This window comes from Hemitrygon akajei, chromosome 21 (assembly GCF_048418815.1).
Source record: "Hemitrygon akajei chromosome 21, sHemAka1.3, whole genome shotgun sequence".
Lineage (NCBI taxonomy): Eukaryota > Metazoa > Chordata > Chondrichthyes > Myliobatiformes > Dasyatidae > Hemitrygon > Hemitrygon akajei.
This window is the reverse complement of record NC_133144.1, coordinates 51,448,093-51,470,180: the sequence shown is the minus strand read 5'-3', so window position 1 is coordinate 51,470,180 and position 22,088 is coordinate 51,448,093. Positions and strand designations below refer to the sequence as shown.

Sequence of the window (22,088 nt, the reverse complement as noted above, 5' to 3'; positions counted from 1 at the left end):
AAATCACGGAGTAGGGGTCCCAGAACAGATCCCTGAAGTACTCCACTGGTCACCAGCCTCCATGCAGAATATGACCCGTCTACAACCACTCTTTCCCTTCTGTGGGCAAGCCAGTTCTGGATCCACAAAGCAATGTCCCCGTGGATCCCATGCCTCCTTACTTTCTCAATAAGCCTTGCATGGGGTACCTTATCAAATGCCTTGCTGAAATCCATATACACTACATCGACAGCTCTACCTTCATCAATGTGCTTAGTCACATCCTCAAAATGTTGGTGCTTTGCTGGAGTAAGGTGGGGAGGGTTAATGCTTTTGCTGCTGCTTATGCATGGGAGGGGGCTTTGGGGTTCTGTCATTCATTCTTTGGGTTTTTTCCTGTTTCCTGAATGTCTGTGAACAATAAGAATTTCAGGATGTATGCTGGTTGTTACTGAATGTTATATACAACATAACAGGTTGCATCACTGTCTGGAATGGAGTGGGGGGGGGGGGGGGGGGGCTACTGCACAGGACCGAAGGAAGCTGCAGATGGTTGTAAATTTAATTGGCTCCATCTTGGGTACTAGCCTACAAAGTACTCAGGACATCTTTAGGGAGTGGTGTCTCAGAAAGGCAGCGTCCATTATTATGGACCCCCAGCACCCAGGGCATGCCCTTTTCTCATTCTAACCATCAGGTAAGAGGTACAGAAGCCTGAAGGCACACACTCAGCGATTCAAGAACAGCTTCTTCCCCTCTGCCATCTGACTTCTAAATGGGCATTGAACCTGTAAATACTACCTCACTTTTTAAAATATATATTATTTCTGTTTTAGCACGATTTTTAATCTATTCAATATACATATACTGTAATTGATTTAATTATTTATTTCCTTTTCTTCTATATTATGTATTGCATTGAACTGCTGTTGCTAAGTTAACAAATTTCATGACATGCTGGTGATAACAAACCTGACTCTGATTCTGATATAGTCTCTGATATTATATTGAACCATTGAACTAAACCTGTATAAAATATTCCCAATGCCAGGGCTCTTTTATTTACAGTATGTTATCTTTACGATAGTCTCAAATCTGCTTGCAATAACAACCACCCATTTCCATTCCAGCTTGCTTGCTGCACCTGCCTATAAACTGTACACTCAATAATCCATTTACAAGGACAACCAGGTGCTTTTAATCACCAATCCCTTCTGTTTCTATTGATTTAAGGAAATATTCTGCTCTCTAATTTCTAAGCCAAGTGGATGACCTCACGTTTTTTTCACAATCTATTGCTTTCTAAAGCATGCAAACACTGGTAGGACTCCCTGTCTTCAGAGGGTCATTCTCCTCCATTTCTAAGGTAACCGGAACCTGCACAGGCTATCCATCATTCCAAGGTGTCAATTCAATTTTTGCAATATATAATAATATGACATTAAAAATATTGTGAACTGTTGTGTAAAGATTCTCAAAATGACAGAGAAACTGGAGAATTAACCAGATCTACTTAGTATAAAAGGCATATAATTCCATGCTACAAATTTGCATGAAACTTCACATTAACTACAAAGAAACGTTTTTTTTTTAAAAACGCACTTGAACTAAATGATCTCCAGAGGAGATTGATTTGCTACATTAATGTTCTTCTATATATTTTTAAAACATGATGCAACAATTATATACATTGATTAATTCATAAATTTTTATTGTCATCGTGAGTTTGACTGGTTCAGTCCCAGGATTGGTTAAATTTACAGTGATTGTTTTCTCTGTTTTCCACTATCCATTGCTACCTAGCTAGTGAATCTACTAAGATTAGTGGTTAGCAAATTTGGACTGAAGTGGGGAAATATCCCACTCACGTGGTTGTGGATCTTTGTTTTACTACACACCGCAAGCAAAGACTGAAGACAGCGACAGGCAATCAGCTGGAAGCACCCAGCAGGTCAAGCAGCATCTGCGGGAGCTCAAGGGTTTGGTGTTCGGGTTGGTCCCTGCAATGGTGATCCAAAATAGCAGCAATTCCTTTCCTCCCACAAACACTGGGTTTCTGGGTGTCAACATTTTGGAGGATCTATCATGGGCTTACCATATTGATGCAATCATGATGAAGGCAAAATGGCAGCTATATGTCATTTGGAGTTTGAGGTGATTTGGTAGGTCACCGAAGGCTCCAGCAAACTTCTACAGCTGTACTGTGGCGAGCATTCTGACTGGTTGCTCCCATCTGCTATGGAGGAGCCAATGCACAGGATCAAAAGAGGCTGGAAAAGGTTGTAGACCAAGCTGGCTCCATCACAGTCACCATTGAGGCCACCGTCAAAAGGCAGTGTCTCAAGAAGGGATCACCTCAGAAAGGCCACATCCATTCTGACCCTTACTGCTCTTTTCTCACTACTACCATCAGCGAAGGAGCCTGAAGGCCCACACTCAATGTTAAAACAAAGAACAGTACAGCACAATATGGGCCTTTCAGCCCATGTGTTGTACCGATCTTTTAATGCACTCCAAGATCAATCGAACCCTTCTCTCCCACATAGCCCTCCATTTTTCTTTCATTTTGCTTATTCAGACAATTAAATGCCCCAAATATTTCTGCCTCTACCACCACCCTGGCAACGTGTTCCTCACACCTATTATTCTCAGTGTAATAAAACCACCTCTGTACTTTCTTCCAATCAGCAAAACTTTTTATGAAGATTGTCTTCTCTTATGTCATCAGATTTCTGCATGTTCCATGAATTCATGAACACTTCTTTTGCATGATTTATTTACTTATTATTTGTTATTGGTGACATTGAATGTGGGGAGAGCTCTCTACTTTCTCAATCATACCACAAAGCCTTCTGACAATGAAAGGACCAGGATATAATGTTTCACTCAAAGAGCACCACCTGTGGCATTGGAAATACCCTCAGAGGTGCAGAGTCGTATTGGCCCACCTATGGGCACATGACTTTAATGTGATTAGAACTTTCAGACATCTAATTCAATGAAGTTAATGCTTCCAACTAATTCAATCTGATGGTCCCTTTGCCAGCAGTCACTATAGACAGACAAATTAATATGTTTTCAGTGACACACTAACCAATGTTTGTTAAAAGCTTCACTCAATTTATTAACAATATATTAATTGAACTTCGTAAAATACTTGACTGGACGAGCTGTTCATTTGCTGGTCATCACGTGATTCATGCTCTTGATTTCTTTCCTACCTTACCACACGTTTTCAGAATCACTTTGAAGAAACATTTCCCTTAATAATTGAATTCTATGAAGAATATAACCAAAAATCTGCAGCATGGGCATTCACGCTGATTTTCTATTGAATTATTGTGCTTTGAACATGACTTTTCTGCACGTTTTCAGGAACGGAATTCCCTGCTGTTGCTCTGCCGAACATTGTGGGCATGCTATATGCTAGAATGTGTGGCAGTACTTTCGGGCTGTCCCCAGCACCTCCTTAGGTTGTGTTGGTTGTTAACGCAAACAAAGCATTTCAGCGTATGTTTTGATGTACTTGTGATAACTAAGTGAATCTGAATGTCAGCCTCTGTATACGGAACAATTCACAATTTGTAGACTTTGGATACACAGGAAGAAGTACAATGTAGATTTAAGAAGGCGGCCAAACACTCTCCATTCTCCCCGTGAAATATATTAAACTTAACTTCTTCGAACAGCACGGTCAGACTGTTCTGGGCAGGAGTACAGAATGGACCAGAGCCCATTGGCAAATAGTTTTATACCAAACAACATAATTTTCCCCAATAAGGTTACATGGTGGTATTTTGCTTTGGTCTTTTGGAGTCTTTAACCCACTTTATTCAGCCCTCAATATCTCGTATTTGCTGATGTTCCATACTTCAAAAACAACTTATTATAGGTCGATTAAGGTATAAAGATTTGAATTTTTTGGGTATTGTGCTGTAGTTTGAGGTGTTTTACAGCTATTACCGTAGTTTGGGAAAATACAGCATGTTTGGTTACTTACAAAAATCTTGATAAATGTTTCAAATTTCTGTTTCTACAATGAACCACAACAGTCTACACAATGAGCTATCTATTGACTTTTTCCCCGCCGTTGTCCAGTTACTTCACAAACTGGTGTATTTAAATTAACCATCCTGAAACAAATGAGGTGGAGATGGTTGAGACCCTGAAGCTTCCAGGTGTATCACCAACAGTTTGTCCTGGTCCAGCCACACAATGCTTCCAGCCAAAAAACAAAGTACACCAGTTCCTCTACGTCTTCAGAAGGCCAGAAAAATTCGGTATGTCTCCAATGTTGCTTAACAACTTTTTAGATGCACCGTAGAAAGTACACTATCCATCACAGCAGACTGAACCTGCCTATAATCAGAAGAAATTGCAGAGGTGTTTGAACACAGCCCAGTCCATCAAACCAACCAAACACTGACTCCATCTACACATCCTGCTACTTCAGGAACTCAGCCAATATAATCAAGGGCCCCTCCCAGTCTGGCTACCCTCTCCTTCCCCTCTCCCATCAGGCAGAAGGTACAAATGCCTGAGAGCACAAACCACCAGACTCAAAGACACTGTTATAACACTCTTGACCGGACCTGGCTTACACTAAAAGATGAATTCCTGAACTCTTGACCGCTCAATGTACCTCCCTTTGGCTCTTGCACTTTATTTGTCTACCTGCACTGCACTTTCTCTGGAACTGCAACACCATATTCTGCATTCTGATTTCCTTTTACTACCTCAAAGTAATTATGTATGGTGTGATCTGTCAAATGGATGCAAAGCAAGAGGTCTTCAATATATGGCAGTACATGTGACAACAGTAAAGCAATACCAATGCCAGATGAATTTAATTGTTCAGTTGCCCAATGTATAATATACACATTACATTCTTAAGAAGCATTGACAATAGAATTTGAAGAGGGAAAATTTTAAAACACTAATAACCTTATAACACTAATCTTATAATTAGGGGTGGTTTAGTTAATTAATACAAGAACCCAATGCTAATGCTCCTCAGATTGCATTCTTTAGAGTTTGCATGCATCAGTTACTGAAGTGACTTGGTAACCTGGCCAAAGGCCCTTCTTCACATACAACACCCGTCAACTAACTTCATCCTTCTTTGTGTGGTCTTGCAGTGTGGTGAAAATTTCTCTTGTTTGCCTAATACCACTGCACTTTGAGGTAATTCATTGCATATTGTGAGGTGCTTTGCGAAGTTTGACATGGTGATCTGTACATAAGAGGCATTGGGTCTCTTTCATATCGTTCTGATTTATTGTCCCGTCACATGGAGTTAATTTATCACGTAAGACCTACTGTTCTGGACATATCTTTCTGAATTATCAAGACCAGGATATACCTGGGATTAATTTTATTATTTCTTTCTTAAGTGGGATACAATGCAGTTAAATTCAACAATATTTTACATTCTAATACCTTCAATTATGTCATTATGGAAGTAGCATGGTAATGTAGAGGGTAATCACAGTCAACTCCCATCCTGTCATTCTCCCTATGACTACGGGGCTTTCCTCTGGGTGCTCCAGTTTCCTCCCACATTTCAAAAAGACAAATAATCAGGGTTTCCTTATTCTCCAGCCCTTGACCCTCCCCACCCACCTGGCTACACCTATCACCTTCCTGTAAGCTTCCTTCCCCTCCCTCCACCTTTTTATTCTGGCCTCCTACCCCTTCCTTTCCAGTCCTGAAGAAGGATCTCGACCCAAAACGTTGACCGTTTATTCATTTCCAAGGATGCTGCCTGACCTGCTGAGTTCCACCAGCATTTTGCATGTGTTGCTTTGGACTTCCAGCATCTGCAGACTTTCTGGTGTTTAGGTTGGTGAGCTGTGGGCGTGCTACGTTGGCACCAGAAGCTTGGCAACACTTGCAGGCTGCCCCCAGCACAATCCTTGGACTGTCTCGGTCAATGACACCAACAATGTATTCCACTGAATGTTTCGATGTGCATGTGACAAATAAAACAAATTCTTTTTTAATCTTCTGATAAAATACTCTGCTGTTTCTAAAAAAAAAATCAATAAATAGCAAAGAATATCATAAATCTGACATAGACACCTGAACTAATTCTACATTCTGAGAGTTTGGGGGAGGGGAGAATCCATTTTACACTCTGTTCATGATTAAGCCAACATAACTCATTTCTGACTGTTGTTGCCAGTGGCTTATGAGGGCCTGCTCTTCATTATAATATAGATCACTACCTGCCATATTTTGCTATTTACTATTACTGTTAATTCTGTTCACATTGGGTTACTGACTGTGGCACTTTTTGTAATAAACCAGATGTTTTCTACCAATGGAAAAGCACCCTTTCTTGCCTAGGTTATGGGAGCTACCTGGATATCACAATGTCTGACAATGGAGTCCCCAACAACAGAACCATAGTTTTTCAACCCACTGAAACTATGGATGATTCACATAATTACAGCTTAACTTCTGGAAAAGATGCCGAATCTGCTTAACAGAATACTCCACACAATCAAATGCAAGGGGTTTACAGGTGTTACAGGTACGGTTATGTAGTGGTGAAATTATCAGCCCAATCTACAGAGTTAAGGCTCAAATCCCACCATGACAGCTGTGGAATTGAATGAAAAACATATTTTATTTTTGCAATATAATTATGAAAGTTAAATAATAATTAGTTGAATGTAATTAATTATGCAATGATTAAAATATTATATGATACATTATTAATTAATTATTGGCTGTTGAATTAATAATTATTTAATTAATAAGTATTTACAAATAATTAAATAACAACATTTAATAATTAACTATATAGAGTCATAAGAAAGTACACCACAGAAACAGACCCTTCAGTCCTTCTAGTCCGTGCCAAACCATCAACCTGCACTGCAACCAGAGCCTTCTATACCCCTACCATCCATGTACTAAACTTCTCTTAAATGTTGAAATTGAGCTCGCATGCTCCACTTCTGCTGGCAGCTCATTCCACAGACTCACACCCTCTAAATGAAGTAATAAAATAATTTTTTTAATTTTTCAGAATTATTCGAAAGCTTCTCAGTCAATTGTCATATCGAAACTATTAATTGCCATTAAAACCCATCAGGTTCACTAATGTCATTCAGAGAGGGATCTACCATCCTTTCCTGGTTTCAAATCTATGTTCATGCTCATTAATGTGGAGTGGTGACTCAGTTCAGGAGTAACTAAGAGACAATCAATCAACATGTACGTCCCATAATCAGATTTAAATTTGACACATTATACAAAAATGTGTATCCGTAATTAATAATTAATAGGAAGGCTGTGCTCCTGCTTGTTCTTGTGCTCACCACTAGCTCCATGGTTACAATAACTGGGTGGACACTGTCTGCACTTCACCTCCGAACCTCAACAAGTCTTGCTTTATACTGCCTCACCAATACCTCCAGGTCTCATTAACAGTGATGGAATAGACAGGGAGAAACCACAGAGACCTTCCCCACCCCCCCCCCCCCACCCACCCCGCAAGGAGGAGGTGCCAAAAACAAGAGGACACAGATTTAAGATTGGTGGTGAAAGATTTAAAAGGGGCATCAGGGGCACTGCTTCTCAGAAAGGGTGGTGCATATTTGGGAATGAGTTGCCTGAAATAGTGGTTGAAGGGTGCACGTTCAGAAAAGCCTTCTAGACAAGTACGTGGGTAGGACGTGCTCAGAGGCAGATGGGACTTGCTCACTGGATAACACAGTCGGCAGAATAGCACTGGCCTCTCATCGCCGAGTCTCTCCTCTCTCCACTACCACTCACATTTGTTTTCTCTTCATATTCCAAAGATTAGCAAAGCCATTGAATGTAGCAGCCGTTCACACACCCATATAAAAATGGGGCATCACTCTAGGGTACTGCATGTCAGTGTTTCATTTTCTCACCCTGAACTAGGGGTTCTCAACTTGGGTTCCACAGACCCCTTGCTTAATGGTATTGGTCCATGGCATAAAAAAGATTGGGAACCCCTGTCCTACACTTTTGTTACGTCAAAGGACAAAGGCAGAAAGACCATCACTTCCAGGTTCCTCTCCAAGTTGCACTGATTAAAAAAATTTTCACTGGGTCCAAGATCTGCTGAACCTTCACGTCACCGTCCCAGTCTCAGACCCTCAATTCAAAGTTGGTCAATTTATTATCAAAGTACATAAATGTACCACGTAATTTTCTTGCAGTCATTTACAGGAAAATACAGAAATACAGTAGAATTCATGGAAAACTATATATAAACAAAAACTGTTAAACAACCAATGTGCAAAAGAATTGGGTCAATAAAATTAAATAAGCAAACAGTTTAAATGGTTTAGCACAGACTAGATGGGATGGAGAGCCTCTTTCTGTGCTATAGTTGTCTATGACTCTATAATACTAAGAACATTTGGAACACACTCAAAAAATGCTGGAAAAACTCAGCAGTTCAGGCAGCCTCTATGGAAAAGAGTAAACAGTCAATGCTTTGGACCAAGACCGAACTTCAGGACTGAAGGAGGAGTTGTAGAGTTCATGAAAGTGAGTCTGTAAGTTGTGGAATCAGTTCAGAGATGTGATGAGCCAAGTTATCCACAGCGTTCCAGGAACCTGATGGTTGAAGGGGGATAACTGTTGCTGACCCTGGTGATGTGGGATCTAGGGCTGCTGTACCTCCTTCCCAGTGATGGTAGTGAGAAGGGAGCATGGTCTGGATGGTGTGGGTCCTTGATGATGGATGCTGCTCCATCTCCCTCCACCATTGTCTATTATTGCATCTTCAGCATTTCTTTTCTCACTAGCTGTGATTGTACTATTTTTACACTGTTCTGTACTTTTATACTTGCCTCTGTATTTATTGTTGTATTTATTATCACTATTTGCTCTGTAAGCTTCACATGAGCAAGGAATTTCATTGCACCCTGGTATTTATGATAATGAACTGATTGGATGTGGTCTGGAGCTCCCTAACTTCTGCACCTTCACAGTGCAGATTGCAGCAGTCCAAGAAACCAGCTCACTGCAGCCTTTTCAAGCACATTTGGTAATCACCCATAGTCAAATCTCATAACTAAATGCAAAAAGTGGATACCCACACATTTTTGTAACACCTGAATGTAAAGTTGGAGAGAAGCTCCCAAGGGCCCTCCCCAAACAGCAACAGGACATCCAGAGCACAGACTTCAGGGGCATTCACGCACGAGTCAACTTTTATGCTCGTGATTCAACAGACGGCTGAGATTAAATTATTCTGCTGTAATTCATTTAGACATAGCCTGCAAGTTAGTCTGCTTAGGTAATATGAAGCAGAGAGGATGCACACTTCACTGGCTCTCACTTCCTCTGCAGCATGCTGGACAACTCTACGACCATGCACCTTTAAGACAGAAACTGACTGACATGTCCAACACAAGAGCTTCTGCAGATGCCAGAGATCCAGATTAACACACACAAAATGCTGGAGAAACTCGGCAGGTCAGACCACATTGACAGCAAGGAATGAAGAGCTGATGTTTCAGTACGAGATGAAGGATCATAGCCTGAAATATTGACTCTGTATTCCTCTCCATAGATGCTGCCTGACCTCCAATTCCTGTAGCATTGTGTGTGTGTGTGACATGTCTAATAGTGGGATGATCACCAAATCTTAAAGGTCACAGCTTGAACTCATCCTGCCAATAGAAAGAGACCACTCAACCCCTCGGACCCATACCACAAGCACAACAAGCAGATCTAAATCCAGTCAGAGTCTATTAGGAAAACAATACAATGGTTTTAAACAAACATTATCCCTCTCCTAATAATAGTGATTGCACAGCAGGAACAATATGGTTCCACAATTAATTATGTGATAATAGCACTCATTATCTAACTACACAGTCAATGTGAAGTATAATAATGTTTTTCTGTCTCTGACTCACTGCTGACCAATTCCCTCCCCTTTGCTTCTACCCGCACTGCTCTCTAAAACACTATCCTTATTTATCAATGTTGACCACAGTAGGGAGTGGGTACATTATAGATAACTTTTTTTAAATCAAAGTAAAATTATCAAAGTACATATATATCATATACTATCCTGAGAATCATTGTCTCTCACATTAGAAAAGAAATACAATCAATGATACAAAGACTGATAAGCACCCAATGTGCAAAAGACAAACTGAACAAATACAAAAATAAATAGATAGATAGATAGATAATACTGAGAACATGAGTTGAAGAGTCCTCGAAAGTGAGTCCAAAGCTTTAGGGTTGAGGTAAGCTCATGAGCCTGGTGGTTGAAGGGTAATATTTATTCCTGAACCTAGTGGTTCAGGACTTAAGGCTGCAGTACCTCCTTCCCGATGGCAGTGGTAAGAAGAGAGCATGGCTTAGATGGTGGGAGCCCTCGATGATGTATGCTGCTTTCTTGTGACAGGGCTCCTTGTAGATGCTCTCATTGGTGGGGAGGGCTTCTCCTGTAATGGACTTCCAAAAAGAAAATAACACAGCAACCGCTTTATTGGATACCTCCTGTAACTAATAAAGTGTCTACTGAGTGTATGTTCGTGATCTCCTGCTGCTGTAGTCCATCCAATTCAAGGTTCAATGTGTTGTGCAGTTTCTGCACTCCACTGGTTATTTGAGTTACAATTGCCTTCCTGTCATCTTGAACCAGACTGGCTATTCTGCTCTGACCTCTCATTAACAAGGTGTTTCCCCCAACGGAACTGCTGCTCCGGGATTTTGCTTTTTGTTTCTCACACCATTCTTTGTAAACTCTAGAGTTATGCACATGAAAATCCCAGGAGATCAGTAGTTTCTGAGACATTCAAACCACCCCATCCGGCAACAGCAATCATTTCACGGCCAAAGTCATGTAGGTCACATCTATTCCCCATTCTAATGATTAGTCTGAACAACAACTGAACCTCTTGACCATGCCTGCATACTCTTATGCATTGAGTTGCTGCCACGAGATTGGCTGATTAGATATTAGCATTAACAAGCTGGTACAGTGGTGTACCTAATGAAGTTCTCACCGAGTATGTTTACAATGTGTAATAGCCTCTTGCACTGATTGGCGTAATGGTAGTGCAAAAGTTATAATGACAATAAGCAGAGCCATGTTGGTCTTCGTTATTATCATCTCACAGTCAGGACATCGGCCTACATTATTAGTTGGAGTGTGATAGATGCACTTGGAATGGGGGAGGGGATGATAAATGGAGGAGTACAGGGAAAAAAAATTTAACTTGTGGGGATGTAATCAGAGAGGAGCAAAAGGGGGCAAAATTGGGGGATAAATGCATCAACTAGAAAGGACCCACTATTTTCTACCATGTTAAGAACCTTAATAAGGCAAAGTGTTTATATCTGGCTACAAGTAGTTAAAAGCTGCAACTTCATTTTGTTGCACTGATAAATATACAAACAACATTTTCGGAGTACCAAGTCTTCAGAGCCTCTGTTTATCCTAAGAAAACAGCGTAGTATTTCTGAAAAGACAATGCCCTTTAGTATAATTCACTTCACCATTTCAAAATCAAGTCACTATTCATTCAAAATTATATTTTTTATTACACAGTGCTTGGCAAGATTGATCTGCATTCATTTGTGTTATATTATTTCTCAAAATAGATTAATTTATAAGTATTAGCTGTCCAAATGGATATATACCACCTTTCATGACATCCGGCAGCACTAGACATTCCACGGAGAATCAAGCCCTCTAAAATTGAGTGACAATATTAATGTAGGAAACACGGCAGTCAATTTTGGAACAGCAAGCTCCCATAGAGAGAAAATCAATTTCTCTTTCCAATGTCACTGACCACAATCTACTTTTTTCTCTTCAGTGAAATAGATTTTGTGATAAATATTAGCCTATTCGCCAATTCCCCTGTGGTTCTTCAGAATACCTACATAAGAACATAAAGAGTGACAGTGACACAGTAGCATAGTGGTTAGCACATCACTTTATGGCACCACAAATTACCAACTGAGGTTCATTCCTGCCACTCCTGTAAGGAGTTTGTATGTTCTCCCCGAGACTGTGTGATTTCCTAAGGGTGCTCCGGTTTCTTCCCACATCCCGAAGATGTATGGTTTGGGTGAGTGAGCTGTGGGCAGGCTAAGTTGGCACTGGAAACATGGCAACACTTGTGGGCTGCCCAGCACAATCCTCACTGATTTGACTCGATACGACACAAACGACACATTTCACTGTACGTTTCACTGCACATGTGACAAATAAAGCTAATTTTAGTCATCTTAACCTGGATTTCTGTAACGTCCACAGAGAGAAGCAGGCAGGACCTCACCTGCTTTCTCTTTTTTTAAAAAAACTCGCCTGCTTTCGTTTTTAACTAAACTGAAAACAAAATAGAGACTTAGGCTGACACTTCATGCATCAGCCCCTCAACATCGTAATGAAGTGTCAGTCTAAGTATCTATGCTCAAGTGTCTGCAGTGGGACTGGAAAGCCACAAAGACACAAGTGCTTCCCACTGAACCGCTGCGGACAACCTCAGTCGAAACACAGCACAGAGTTGTGAGTGGAAAAGGTTAGGCCAAGGTAACGCACAACAATGACTTCAGAGCAACCGGAGTTATCAACTAGAGTGTACATACACAGACCCATTGAGCCATTTAGAAATTGATAGATTTACTACAATTTTGAGATGTGTGACTTTTATTTCAATAATGATACCCTTCCCTACAATTATACAATGACTCAACATCCCACTTCCCACAAGGGCAAAGGCAAAGGAGAGGCTTGGATAAATTCAGTGGCAGATAAATTAAAATATTTTTAACCATTTCTCTTAAGGCTGGACTAACTGAAATTGTGAAGCATATTTAAGGCTTTGTCTTAATTCTAAGAATACTTGCATTAATGTCGTATCTGAGAGCTGCCTGCACCACCATCTCATATGGAGCACAGTGGCTCTTGCCATGAAACAGGTGATATTAGGTCCCACAAACAAGAGCGAAAGTAAAATGCCAGTTACGTTTCAGAATGACAGGACCTGATAACACAACAATCTGTGGATACATTTCATACTGTCTCTAAGGCTTTTCAATGAATGAATGAGTGGGATTCTATAGTCCTGGTAATGTCCTGGTGGAACAAGATTGATGGGTTCTCAAAGAAACATACGTGAAGCCGTATGCATGTGTGTAGAATGCTGTGGCACAGAGGAGGCTGTTCAATCCAATGTGTCTGTTAGTCACCTTTCTAAAAGAATGTTCCTCTTTGTCAAGTTACTTGCTTGTTCCTTTCAATGTTCCTGCTTTATATACTCATCTGCTCCCCGTTTGAAACTTACTATTGAATCCACTCCCTCTTGAACATAAAGATCAAGAGATAAAAGATCATAAAAGATCAAGCATTCTAGATCATGACCTGCTGCTTCATCATTTTATTTACCAAAATAGTGGGCCTTTTGGTAACTGACTCACCTGCAGTGATCCACCGGGTGTACGTTAGCCAGAAAATAAGCAACTAACTGAGTGTACCAAGGGGGAGGGGATTTGGGAGCCACAAGACCTGTGTCTAAGTTTAGATGGACATCTATGTTGCTTGTTTTTAGTGTATTACCTCAGTGAGGAATAGAAGTATGGTTGCATTAAGAAGAAGAGGAGGATTAGCTTTAATTGTCACATGTACATCAAACCAGACAGTGAAGTGTGTCGGCGTGTGTCAAATCAAATTAGCAATGATCGTGCTGGGCAGCCCACAAGTGTCGCCGTGCTTCTGGCACCAACATAAAATGATCACAATTTACTAAATCTAACCGTACGCCTTTGGAACGTGGGAGAACGTACAAACTCCTAACAAACAGCGGGGGGGAACTGAACCACGATCAATGATTGCTGGTGCAGTAATAGCATTATGATAACTGCTACGCTGCTGTGCTGGCCTAATCGCAGAGCAGAGGGACTGGAGGAACCAGGGAAGTGAAGGAGTATGCAGTAAAGGTAAAATGAATGGACATCTCCTTCCCAAGGGATAGTATTATTCTCTGCTATGCTTCTGTTTAAATGAAATAGTAACTGTCATCAATATGGAGTCCGAATAAAACTAGCTATCATGAAGAGATTTTTATTACAGCTGACGTATTAACAGCAGATCTCCCATGATCAATCCACAGTTTATCTCCTGAAAGTGCACTGTGTGAGGAAACAACCCAGGGTATGGTGGCATACTGGTTATTTGCTCTGCCAGTATCCCAAGACATGAGTTCAAAATCCCACTGTGACAGCCAGGGAATTTCAATTCAAGTAATCAAAGAGTTAATGTCAAAAAAGAAACCATAAATCAATCTGATTATAGTAAAAATCTATGTGATTCATAGATGTTGTTTTGAGAAGGGTATTTATAAGACACAAGCCATTATGGCTGATTTATTACCCCTCTCAACCCCATTCTCCTGCCTTCTCTCTTTTAACACCTTTACTAATCAAGAACCTGTCAAATTCTGCTTTAAATGTACCAATAACTTGGCCTCCACAGTCATCTGTGGCAATGAATTCCACAGATTCACCATCTTCTGGCTGAAGAAATTCCTCCTCATCCCTGTTCTAAATGGTTGGCCCTCTATTCTGAGGCTGTGCCCATTAGTTCTAGACTCTCCCACTTTAGAAAACATCCTCTCCACATCTACTCTATCCGAGCCTTTCAATATTCGATAGGATTCAATGAGAGGTGCACCATTCTTCTAAACTCCAACGAGTACAGGCCTAAAGCCATGAAACGCTCCTCATACATTAACCCTTTCATTCTCATGAACCTTCTCTGGACCCTCTCCAATGCCAACACATTCTTTCTTAGATAAGGGGCCCAAAAACTGCTCACAATACTCCAGGTGTGGTCTAATCAATGCCTTATAAAGCCTCAGCATTCTACACATACATTCTGGCCTTTGGAAACTCCAATCCCACTAATAAATTCTTAGCAGCTTGGGGATGGACAATAAATGCTGGCATTACTAATGACATGCATATTCTGCAGGGAAAAGCACAAAAACAAAAAGGTACAAAGTTTCATCACTGAATGAATTTATTGGCAGCTGCCTTTAAATGTCTGGCTCTTGCTTTGGGGAGAAGTCAACTTATCAAGATCAGGAACATCACCAGGAAATGAGTGTTTTCTGCTTTGTTGATCTGAAATGTTGCTGGAAGGAAGATTGCAGTTTACTGAATCTTCAACTGGAAATAGTGTTGTGCTTCCTTAAACACCATTCTCAATGGAAAACAACCACTACTTTGTAAATACAAGGAATATCCGTCCGGTTAGATCAGATTCTCAAGAGCAGTCCGAGGCAAAATAAACCAATAAGGATTAATGAACAGCTGAAATTGGTTTACTATTATCATTGCCACATGTACTGGGGTAGAGTGGAAAACTTCGCTTAGCATGTCATACATTGAGACCATTTCATCACACCAGACCGCTGAGGTAGATTTAAAAGAGTAGAACAATTATAATCAAAGTGATGAACGGATCTGCAGAATAGTCAGCAATAAGTCACGGTACCCTGAAACCGTTTTGCACCTTATCAAGTGTATCTGGGGTAGCAAAATCAGAAGTACGTGTTTCTGAGTTAAAATTAGAGGTAAGATACAGATATTCTGCAAATGCTGGAAATCCAGAGCAACAAAATCAAAATGCTAGAGGAACTCAGCAGGTCAGGCAGCATCAAAACAGTACTGACTATTTATCAGTACAGAAGTAAGGCATCAGTGTTACAATGAGAGGCAAAAGAATGTATCATAAATAATTTCTTTCAAGTCATTATTTGAAAACAAAAATGTTGAAGTTATTGAATAGTTGAACAGTGAACATGGTTCAGATGCACCTATAAAATCTTTCAGTTAATACAAAATAGAACCAATCATTGTGTGTGCCTGCTCTTTGAAGCTCAATACTCCTCTTTCCTCAAATCCCTGCATTTTTCTCTCTTCAAGTAGTTATCCAGTCCTCCTTTAGTTACTGAACCTGCTGCCACTGCCCCTCAAGCCATTCATAAACGACAGTGGGTGGCCATTTTATTAGGTACCTCCTGTAACTAACGAGGTGGCCACTGAGTGTACGTCGGGGGACTTCTGCTCTGCTGTAGTCCATCCACTTCAAAGTCCGAAGTGTTGTGTGCTCAGAGGTGCACTTCTGCACACCACTGTTGTAACACGTGGAATCTGAGTTACCGTCGCCTTCCTGTCAGCTTGAACCAGTCTGACCATTCTCTGCTGACCTCTCTCATTAACAAGATGTTTTCCACCGCAGAACTACCACTCGCTGGATGTTTCTTCGGTTTTTGCACCATTCTCTATAAACTCTGGAGACCATTGTACGTGAAAATGCCAGGAGGTCAGTAGTTTCTGACATATTCAAACCATCCTGGCTAGCACCAACAATCATTCCACGGTCAAAGTCACTTAAATCACATTTATTCCTCATTGTGATGTTTGGTCTGAACAACAACTGAACCTCTTGACAATGTCTACATGCTGTTATGCATTGTGTTGCTGCCACATGATTGGCTGAGTAAATATTTCCATTAAGGAGCAGGTGTGCAGATATATCTAATAAAGTGGCCACTGAGTGCAAATAGAAAAATAATTCTGTTCATTTCCTCTTGCAAAGAGTATTTTTTAAGGCTGGAGATCTGGAATGCACAAAATCAATGCAAGTTTCTTCTCTTAAATGTTTCATTCTTCTGCTGTGATGGAAACTACTAAAAACATTAGGATTTAAATCAACTAAGGTGAGGCTGTTAATATTTTATCTGCCGATTGCTGACGACTGTTAGCTTAAGACTCCAGGGCAGTGGTTTGCTTTGCAAACCTGTTTGTTAAGGTTGGTGTCAGGTGTGTGATAGGCGTGCGCTAGACACAAGACTTTTATCAGCAGACAGACAGGCATGGTGTTGCATTCAGAGCTGCTTTGCAAGTACACTGTTATCAGACTCTTGAATGGACCTCTTGTATAATAAACGGACTTGAATTCACCATGTACCTCATTATGATCTCGCACTTTATCGCTTACCTACACTGAACTCTTTTGGTAGCAGTTACATTTTTATTCTGCACTGTTACTGTTTTGCTTTATTCTAGCTCAATGATCTGATACATGAACAGTATGCAAGATAAGCGTTTCACTGTATCCTGGTATACATGACATTAATAAACCAAAACCAAGCATTGGAAGGAGTAGCTGAGACATTCAGGTGCTGCTGCATATTGTGACTGCAATATTGTTGGAGCAGACCATTACCCCAATATTACCTTGATCAAAAATGCAGTCTGCTCCACAGCCAGACTAGGTGGAAGAGGCAACGTACACTAGTACAATGGCTTTGAGAGCTGGTGGAACCATCAGAGCTTATTGCTGCAGTGGTGGTGCAGGATAAGGGTGGTGGAGAACCATTACTCATAGGTCTTTGAGTACAGAGAGTGATGAGGCAACAGACTGAAGATCAACAAGGTTCGAAGCCGGTGTGGGACCAGGGAGAGGAGCAATTGCAAACTGAGGATCTTGGTCAGTGCACATAAACAGGTCAGGAAATGTGACCTGAGAAATGACAGGTCAAGGGATGGGGAAATTGTTACTTACAGAGGCCAGAATCAAGACTAATGTTAGTGGGGTCAATGCCACGAGGATAATGCATCTGGAAGTGGAGGAGAATAGAAAGAACAGCAAATGAGGGAGTTACCTGATTGGTATCCTAGACCAGTGCTGCCATATTATCCCAGGAGTGTTCAATTCTGGTGGCTCAAAGCACCACATCATCCAAGTTCCCAAGAAAGCTCCAAAAAAAAGAGAACTGCACAGAGATCAACACAATCCCATGCCCAGAGTTGCCCAGTCTCCAGACTGATGCAAAGTGACCAGAAAACACCCAGCATATGTTTCACTCCAAATAAAAGATCAATTGTATTAATCACAAAACACAGAAGGAAATAATGTTTCCTTTCAGTTAGTTCTGACGAAGGGTCTCGGCCCGAAACATCGACAGTACTTCTCCTTATAGATGCTGCCTGGCCTGCTGTGTTCCACCAGCATTTTGTGTGTGTTGTTGAAGGAAATAATGTTATGTTCGTGGATTTCTGGTCAGCAAAGCTAACTACCATTTAAACTTTCACCTTGCTTGAAATCTTACTATACATCTCACTGCCCATCACTGTGATTTTTAGTTTGAATTACAAACAATTAAAGAATGATAATATTGACTTGTAGTTGCTTAGCCTTCTAACCATCAGGAACCTATACACCTTTGAATATGAGACACATACACTGTTTAGGACTGGTATGGTTCTTGTTATTAAATAGTTGGTTGTCATCTTCTTAGATAGTCCTTCCCTCTCTAGGATAACGTACCTCCACTCTATTTTTGTGAGTTCTGAGGTGGTTAATAAGGTTGGTGTTGGAATCACAACTCTTCCACACTTGGCTCATGTCAAGGTGAGAAGGTGGGTATATTGTGAAGTGCAATACGCCTTCCACTGCTTATTCAAAGCATTTAAGTGTTCCGATGCAAGGTGTCTCCTAATCAGACTGTTATGAGCTGAGGGGCATTACTAGTGACCTAAACACACTGCTGTGGGATTGTTACATTGCAGGAGGGGTTGTCCTTCAGATGAAAAATTGAACTGCGTTCAACTTGCCTCTGGGATGTGAGAGTTCTGCAGTTCTGTCCACTGAATTGCAAAATTGTGTAGCCTCTTCAGGGACATAAGAGATTCCACAGGTGCTGGAAATTTTGAGGAATACATGCAAAATGCTGGAAGCACTCACCTGGTCAGACAGCATCTATGGAAGGAAATGAACAGTCGACATTTCGACCAAGACCCTTCATCAAACATCACATTGGCTGTTCATTTCCCTGCATAGATACAGCAGACCTGCTGAGTTTCTCCAACATTTTGTGGGTGTTTCTTTGCCTCCAGGCCATATTTCAAGCAATAGGGCCAAAAGATTATCTGGACATTGGTCTCTATGCAGCATTCCCTAGATTATAATATAAACTATACTTTAATGAGTCTTCATTAAGTACATAAAAACAAAAGGAATGAAAGAAGACTGTCAAGCCCATCAATCCTGCTCTGCCATTCTTCAGAATCCAGTCTTTGCCCTCTACCACTGTCCCATGACCTTCCCATACCCCTGGACTCCCTTTTGTTTAAATATCGGTCAACTTCCACCTTGAGTATATTCTATAACTCCAGCCCCAAAGCTCCAGGAGATATAGAATTCCAAAGACTCTTCACTTTATGAGAGAAGAAGGCTCCTCCTAAATTTATGAGCTCTTATCCTGAAACTACCTGTCCATGGTTCTCAATATCACATCATTTTGTGGCTAGATTCAATTGATATAATTATTTACATTTTCATCTTCCTTCTGATGAAACCTCACATTTTCCCAATTTGTATTCCATCTTGGCCACTTGCATAACCTTTCTATAGCTATCCCTTTGCAGCCTCTTTGAATCCTTCTCACCAACCAAATATGTACGAACCCCTTCTATTTTATATCACGAACACATTTAATGGTGTACAGTGGGTTAATCATTTTAATCCATTGGAGTTTATGAAAGGTATTGTACAAATCCATTATAGTTCCCGTCTGTGTGAAGGGAAGTTCCATTTAGTACAAGACGACTTATTATAAACCTCTACTTGAACATTTTTTGTAATCTGTATTTAAATAAATATATGCACTGTATTAATTGTTTTGTGGCGGTGGGAGAGGATGGTTGTCTTTGCTCTTTGTTCGTCTGTAGCAACATTAACAAGCAGACTCAAAAATATTCTTCCATTGCTGAGGAATAGTTGGCTGCCCAAAATAAAAAAATCATATTTAAATCAATATACAACAGCGAAAAAAAACACTAGGTTGTGTGATGTTCAACCACTAGAACCCAGTGATGAACAATTTCAAATACATTCCCCAATAATTCCTGTTTTTTCAATAAACTATATAAATTACACCGGTATTTGAAGTACAGCCTTGAACGTCGATGCACATTTACATTCCACATCTCTTCACAAACTCTAGCTAAACAGCAAATCTTTAATACGACGAGGAGCAGTGATATATCATTCTAACACTGAAATACACGCTTATTTCTGAATTAACATTCGGCACTTCTGTCTAATTGCAACCCCGTATACACACCAATCACTAAAATACGTTCCGGCACTGTGTGAATTTTCAAGTAAGTCGAACTAGGCGACGCTGCGAATTTAGCGAAAGCAGAACGCATCTCCCTCAACATCCATAAAATTTCATAAACATTTGGGAACAGAACTTTAATGCGCACTGTTCAGAGAGTATAGTCTACCCCGTATATGAAGCTCGTTATCGGTGATCACTACACATTCTGCTTTCAATTCAGATTTCCATCATTGTCTGTTTCTGCCTCTGAATCTGATTCCCTTTCCCGTGTTGACAGCTAAGTTTCAGCTGATAGAGCTCATCACCGGTTACCGACTGGCCTTTAACGAAGATCAGGACTGGATCATTACGTTTCCCTGCCTGATAAACTTCAAAGCGATTTATACCGCCAATATCGTGAGGAGAATTCGGAACCTAGATCACTCACTGTGCTATCTGCATTGCTTTCATTTTAGACCCTTTGTCTTTTTTTGTAGTTTAGATCTATTTTTTCCCTTTCACGCAAATTTCCTCTTAGTTAGCACCAGCTGCTAACTGAGGAGCCGAAATCCCTTTCCCCGACCATCCCGGTGGACTGTAGCTGATGTTCGAGGGATACTCTCTCATCCTTGAAAGGGAGGCGGGGGCGGGGGGTGGTGAGGTTGGCAGACAGGGAGTCCGCCGGCCAAGAGACGGACCGAACCAGCAGAGTAACTGAACGCGGTGTCTCCATCACCAGGAATTCGCAACTTGATTATTTTAGCCAAGGGTGCTCAACCCCTTGCTTGCGGAAGACCCATCCCAGCGAAGTTTAATTTTGCAATTTCGCCTTACACATAAAACAAACTCCGCTGAAAAAAATCCCTTGTCGAAGTTAGTTGTAGTGTTAAACAAAATTAAATCTTGCCATTGCATATCAAAGTTTCTATCCTGCGAATAAATTCATCTCATGTCAGATTCCCAAAGAGAAAATACACGGTGCGGCGCAATCACTCTCGTCTAACTTTTCACTTTGCAAATATCACTATACAAAAATAACCCTTACCTTCGGAAAGAAATAAGGCGAGTAACGTGCAGGACCCTATCAGTGAACACATCCTCCATTCACTTGGAGTTTGCCTTCTCGTTATTTTCTCTCCAGTTACCAGTTCCTCTGTGTCCAAACTGAGATTTTTTTTTGTTGATCTGAAAGGTTGCTTGAGGGTTTTTTTTCCCTCTCCCGCCTCTCTCTCTTTCTCTCTCACACTGCCCCCATCCTGATCCTGGTTGGAGATGGTTATTCTCCGCTGTTGATCACGGAGAAAAGTTAATTAGAAATCAGAATCAGCTGCCTGGGAAATTCTCCAACAGGGCTCCTGGGGACGCTGTGGGTCAGAACAAGACAAGGAAGGCGTTTGCTGGATTTCTGTGAGGATTGGGGGAGAGGGTGATGGGGAGATCAAGCGGCCAAACTCAAGTGCGCGTGCAGCAGGTGGAAAACGGGGAGCAGAGAGACCGAACTAAGAGTTTAGTCACGGGATAAAAGACCGGACAGACTTCAAGGTAAACAATCGGAGAAAAAAAGCAAGGTTGCAACGCTCCGAAAAACAATAGGCTCGGGGGTCGGAGAGATCAGAGCAGAAAAATGGGAGAAAATAGACGTGGAGGTGGTGGTGCTTGGGAAATAGGTAAGTATTAATTCCGGGGGGTGGTGAGCAGTGGTTAGAGAGAAGAGAAAAGCCACTAGGAGTAAATAATTAGCAAGGACTGGGTAATTAGCGAGGACCGGGTGGGTAGCGGGTGTGAATAGCCGGGGTGGGGTGGGGAGGGGAGGCAATTGAGGGGTTTCGGGTGATCTGGACACTTACTGGGTTTGTAGAGGATGATAACAGCTCCCTTGGAAACTGCGCTCTTGTCGCTTGTTCTGGGCACCGGTGGCGAATTAATTAAGAGTCGCAGGGTAGCGAAAATCCAGGATTAAGGATATCGGGGAATAAT

The 22,088-nt window shown here is 41.1% G+C and overlaps 1 protein-coding gene across 1 annotated transcript in view; it reads right to left on the bottom strand.

The window, feature by feature from the left end:
- The window catches only part of ret (ret proto-oncogene receptor tyrosine kinase), a 129,587-nt gene extending 108,257 nt beyond the window's left edge, over positions 1-21,330 (bottom strand). The window contains exon 1 of the mRNA XM_073025399.1: positions 21,157-21,330. Coding sequence (XP_072881500.1) covers positions 21,157-21,208 — 52 coding nt within the window. The 5' untranslated portion in view covers positions 21,209-21,330. The remainder of the gene's footprint in view (positions 1-21,156) is intronic.
- Between the last annotated feature and the right edge of the window lie 758 nt (positions 21,331-22,088).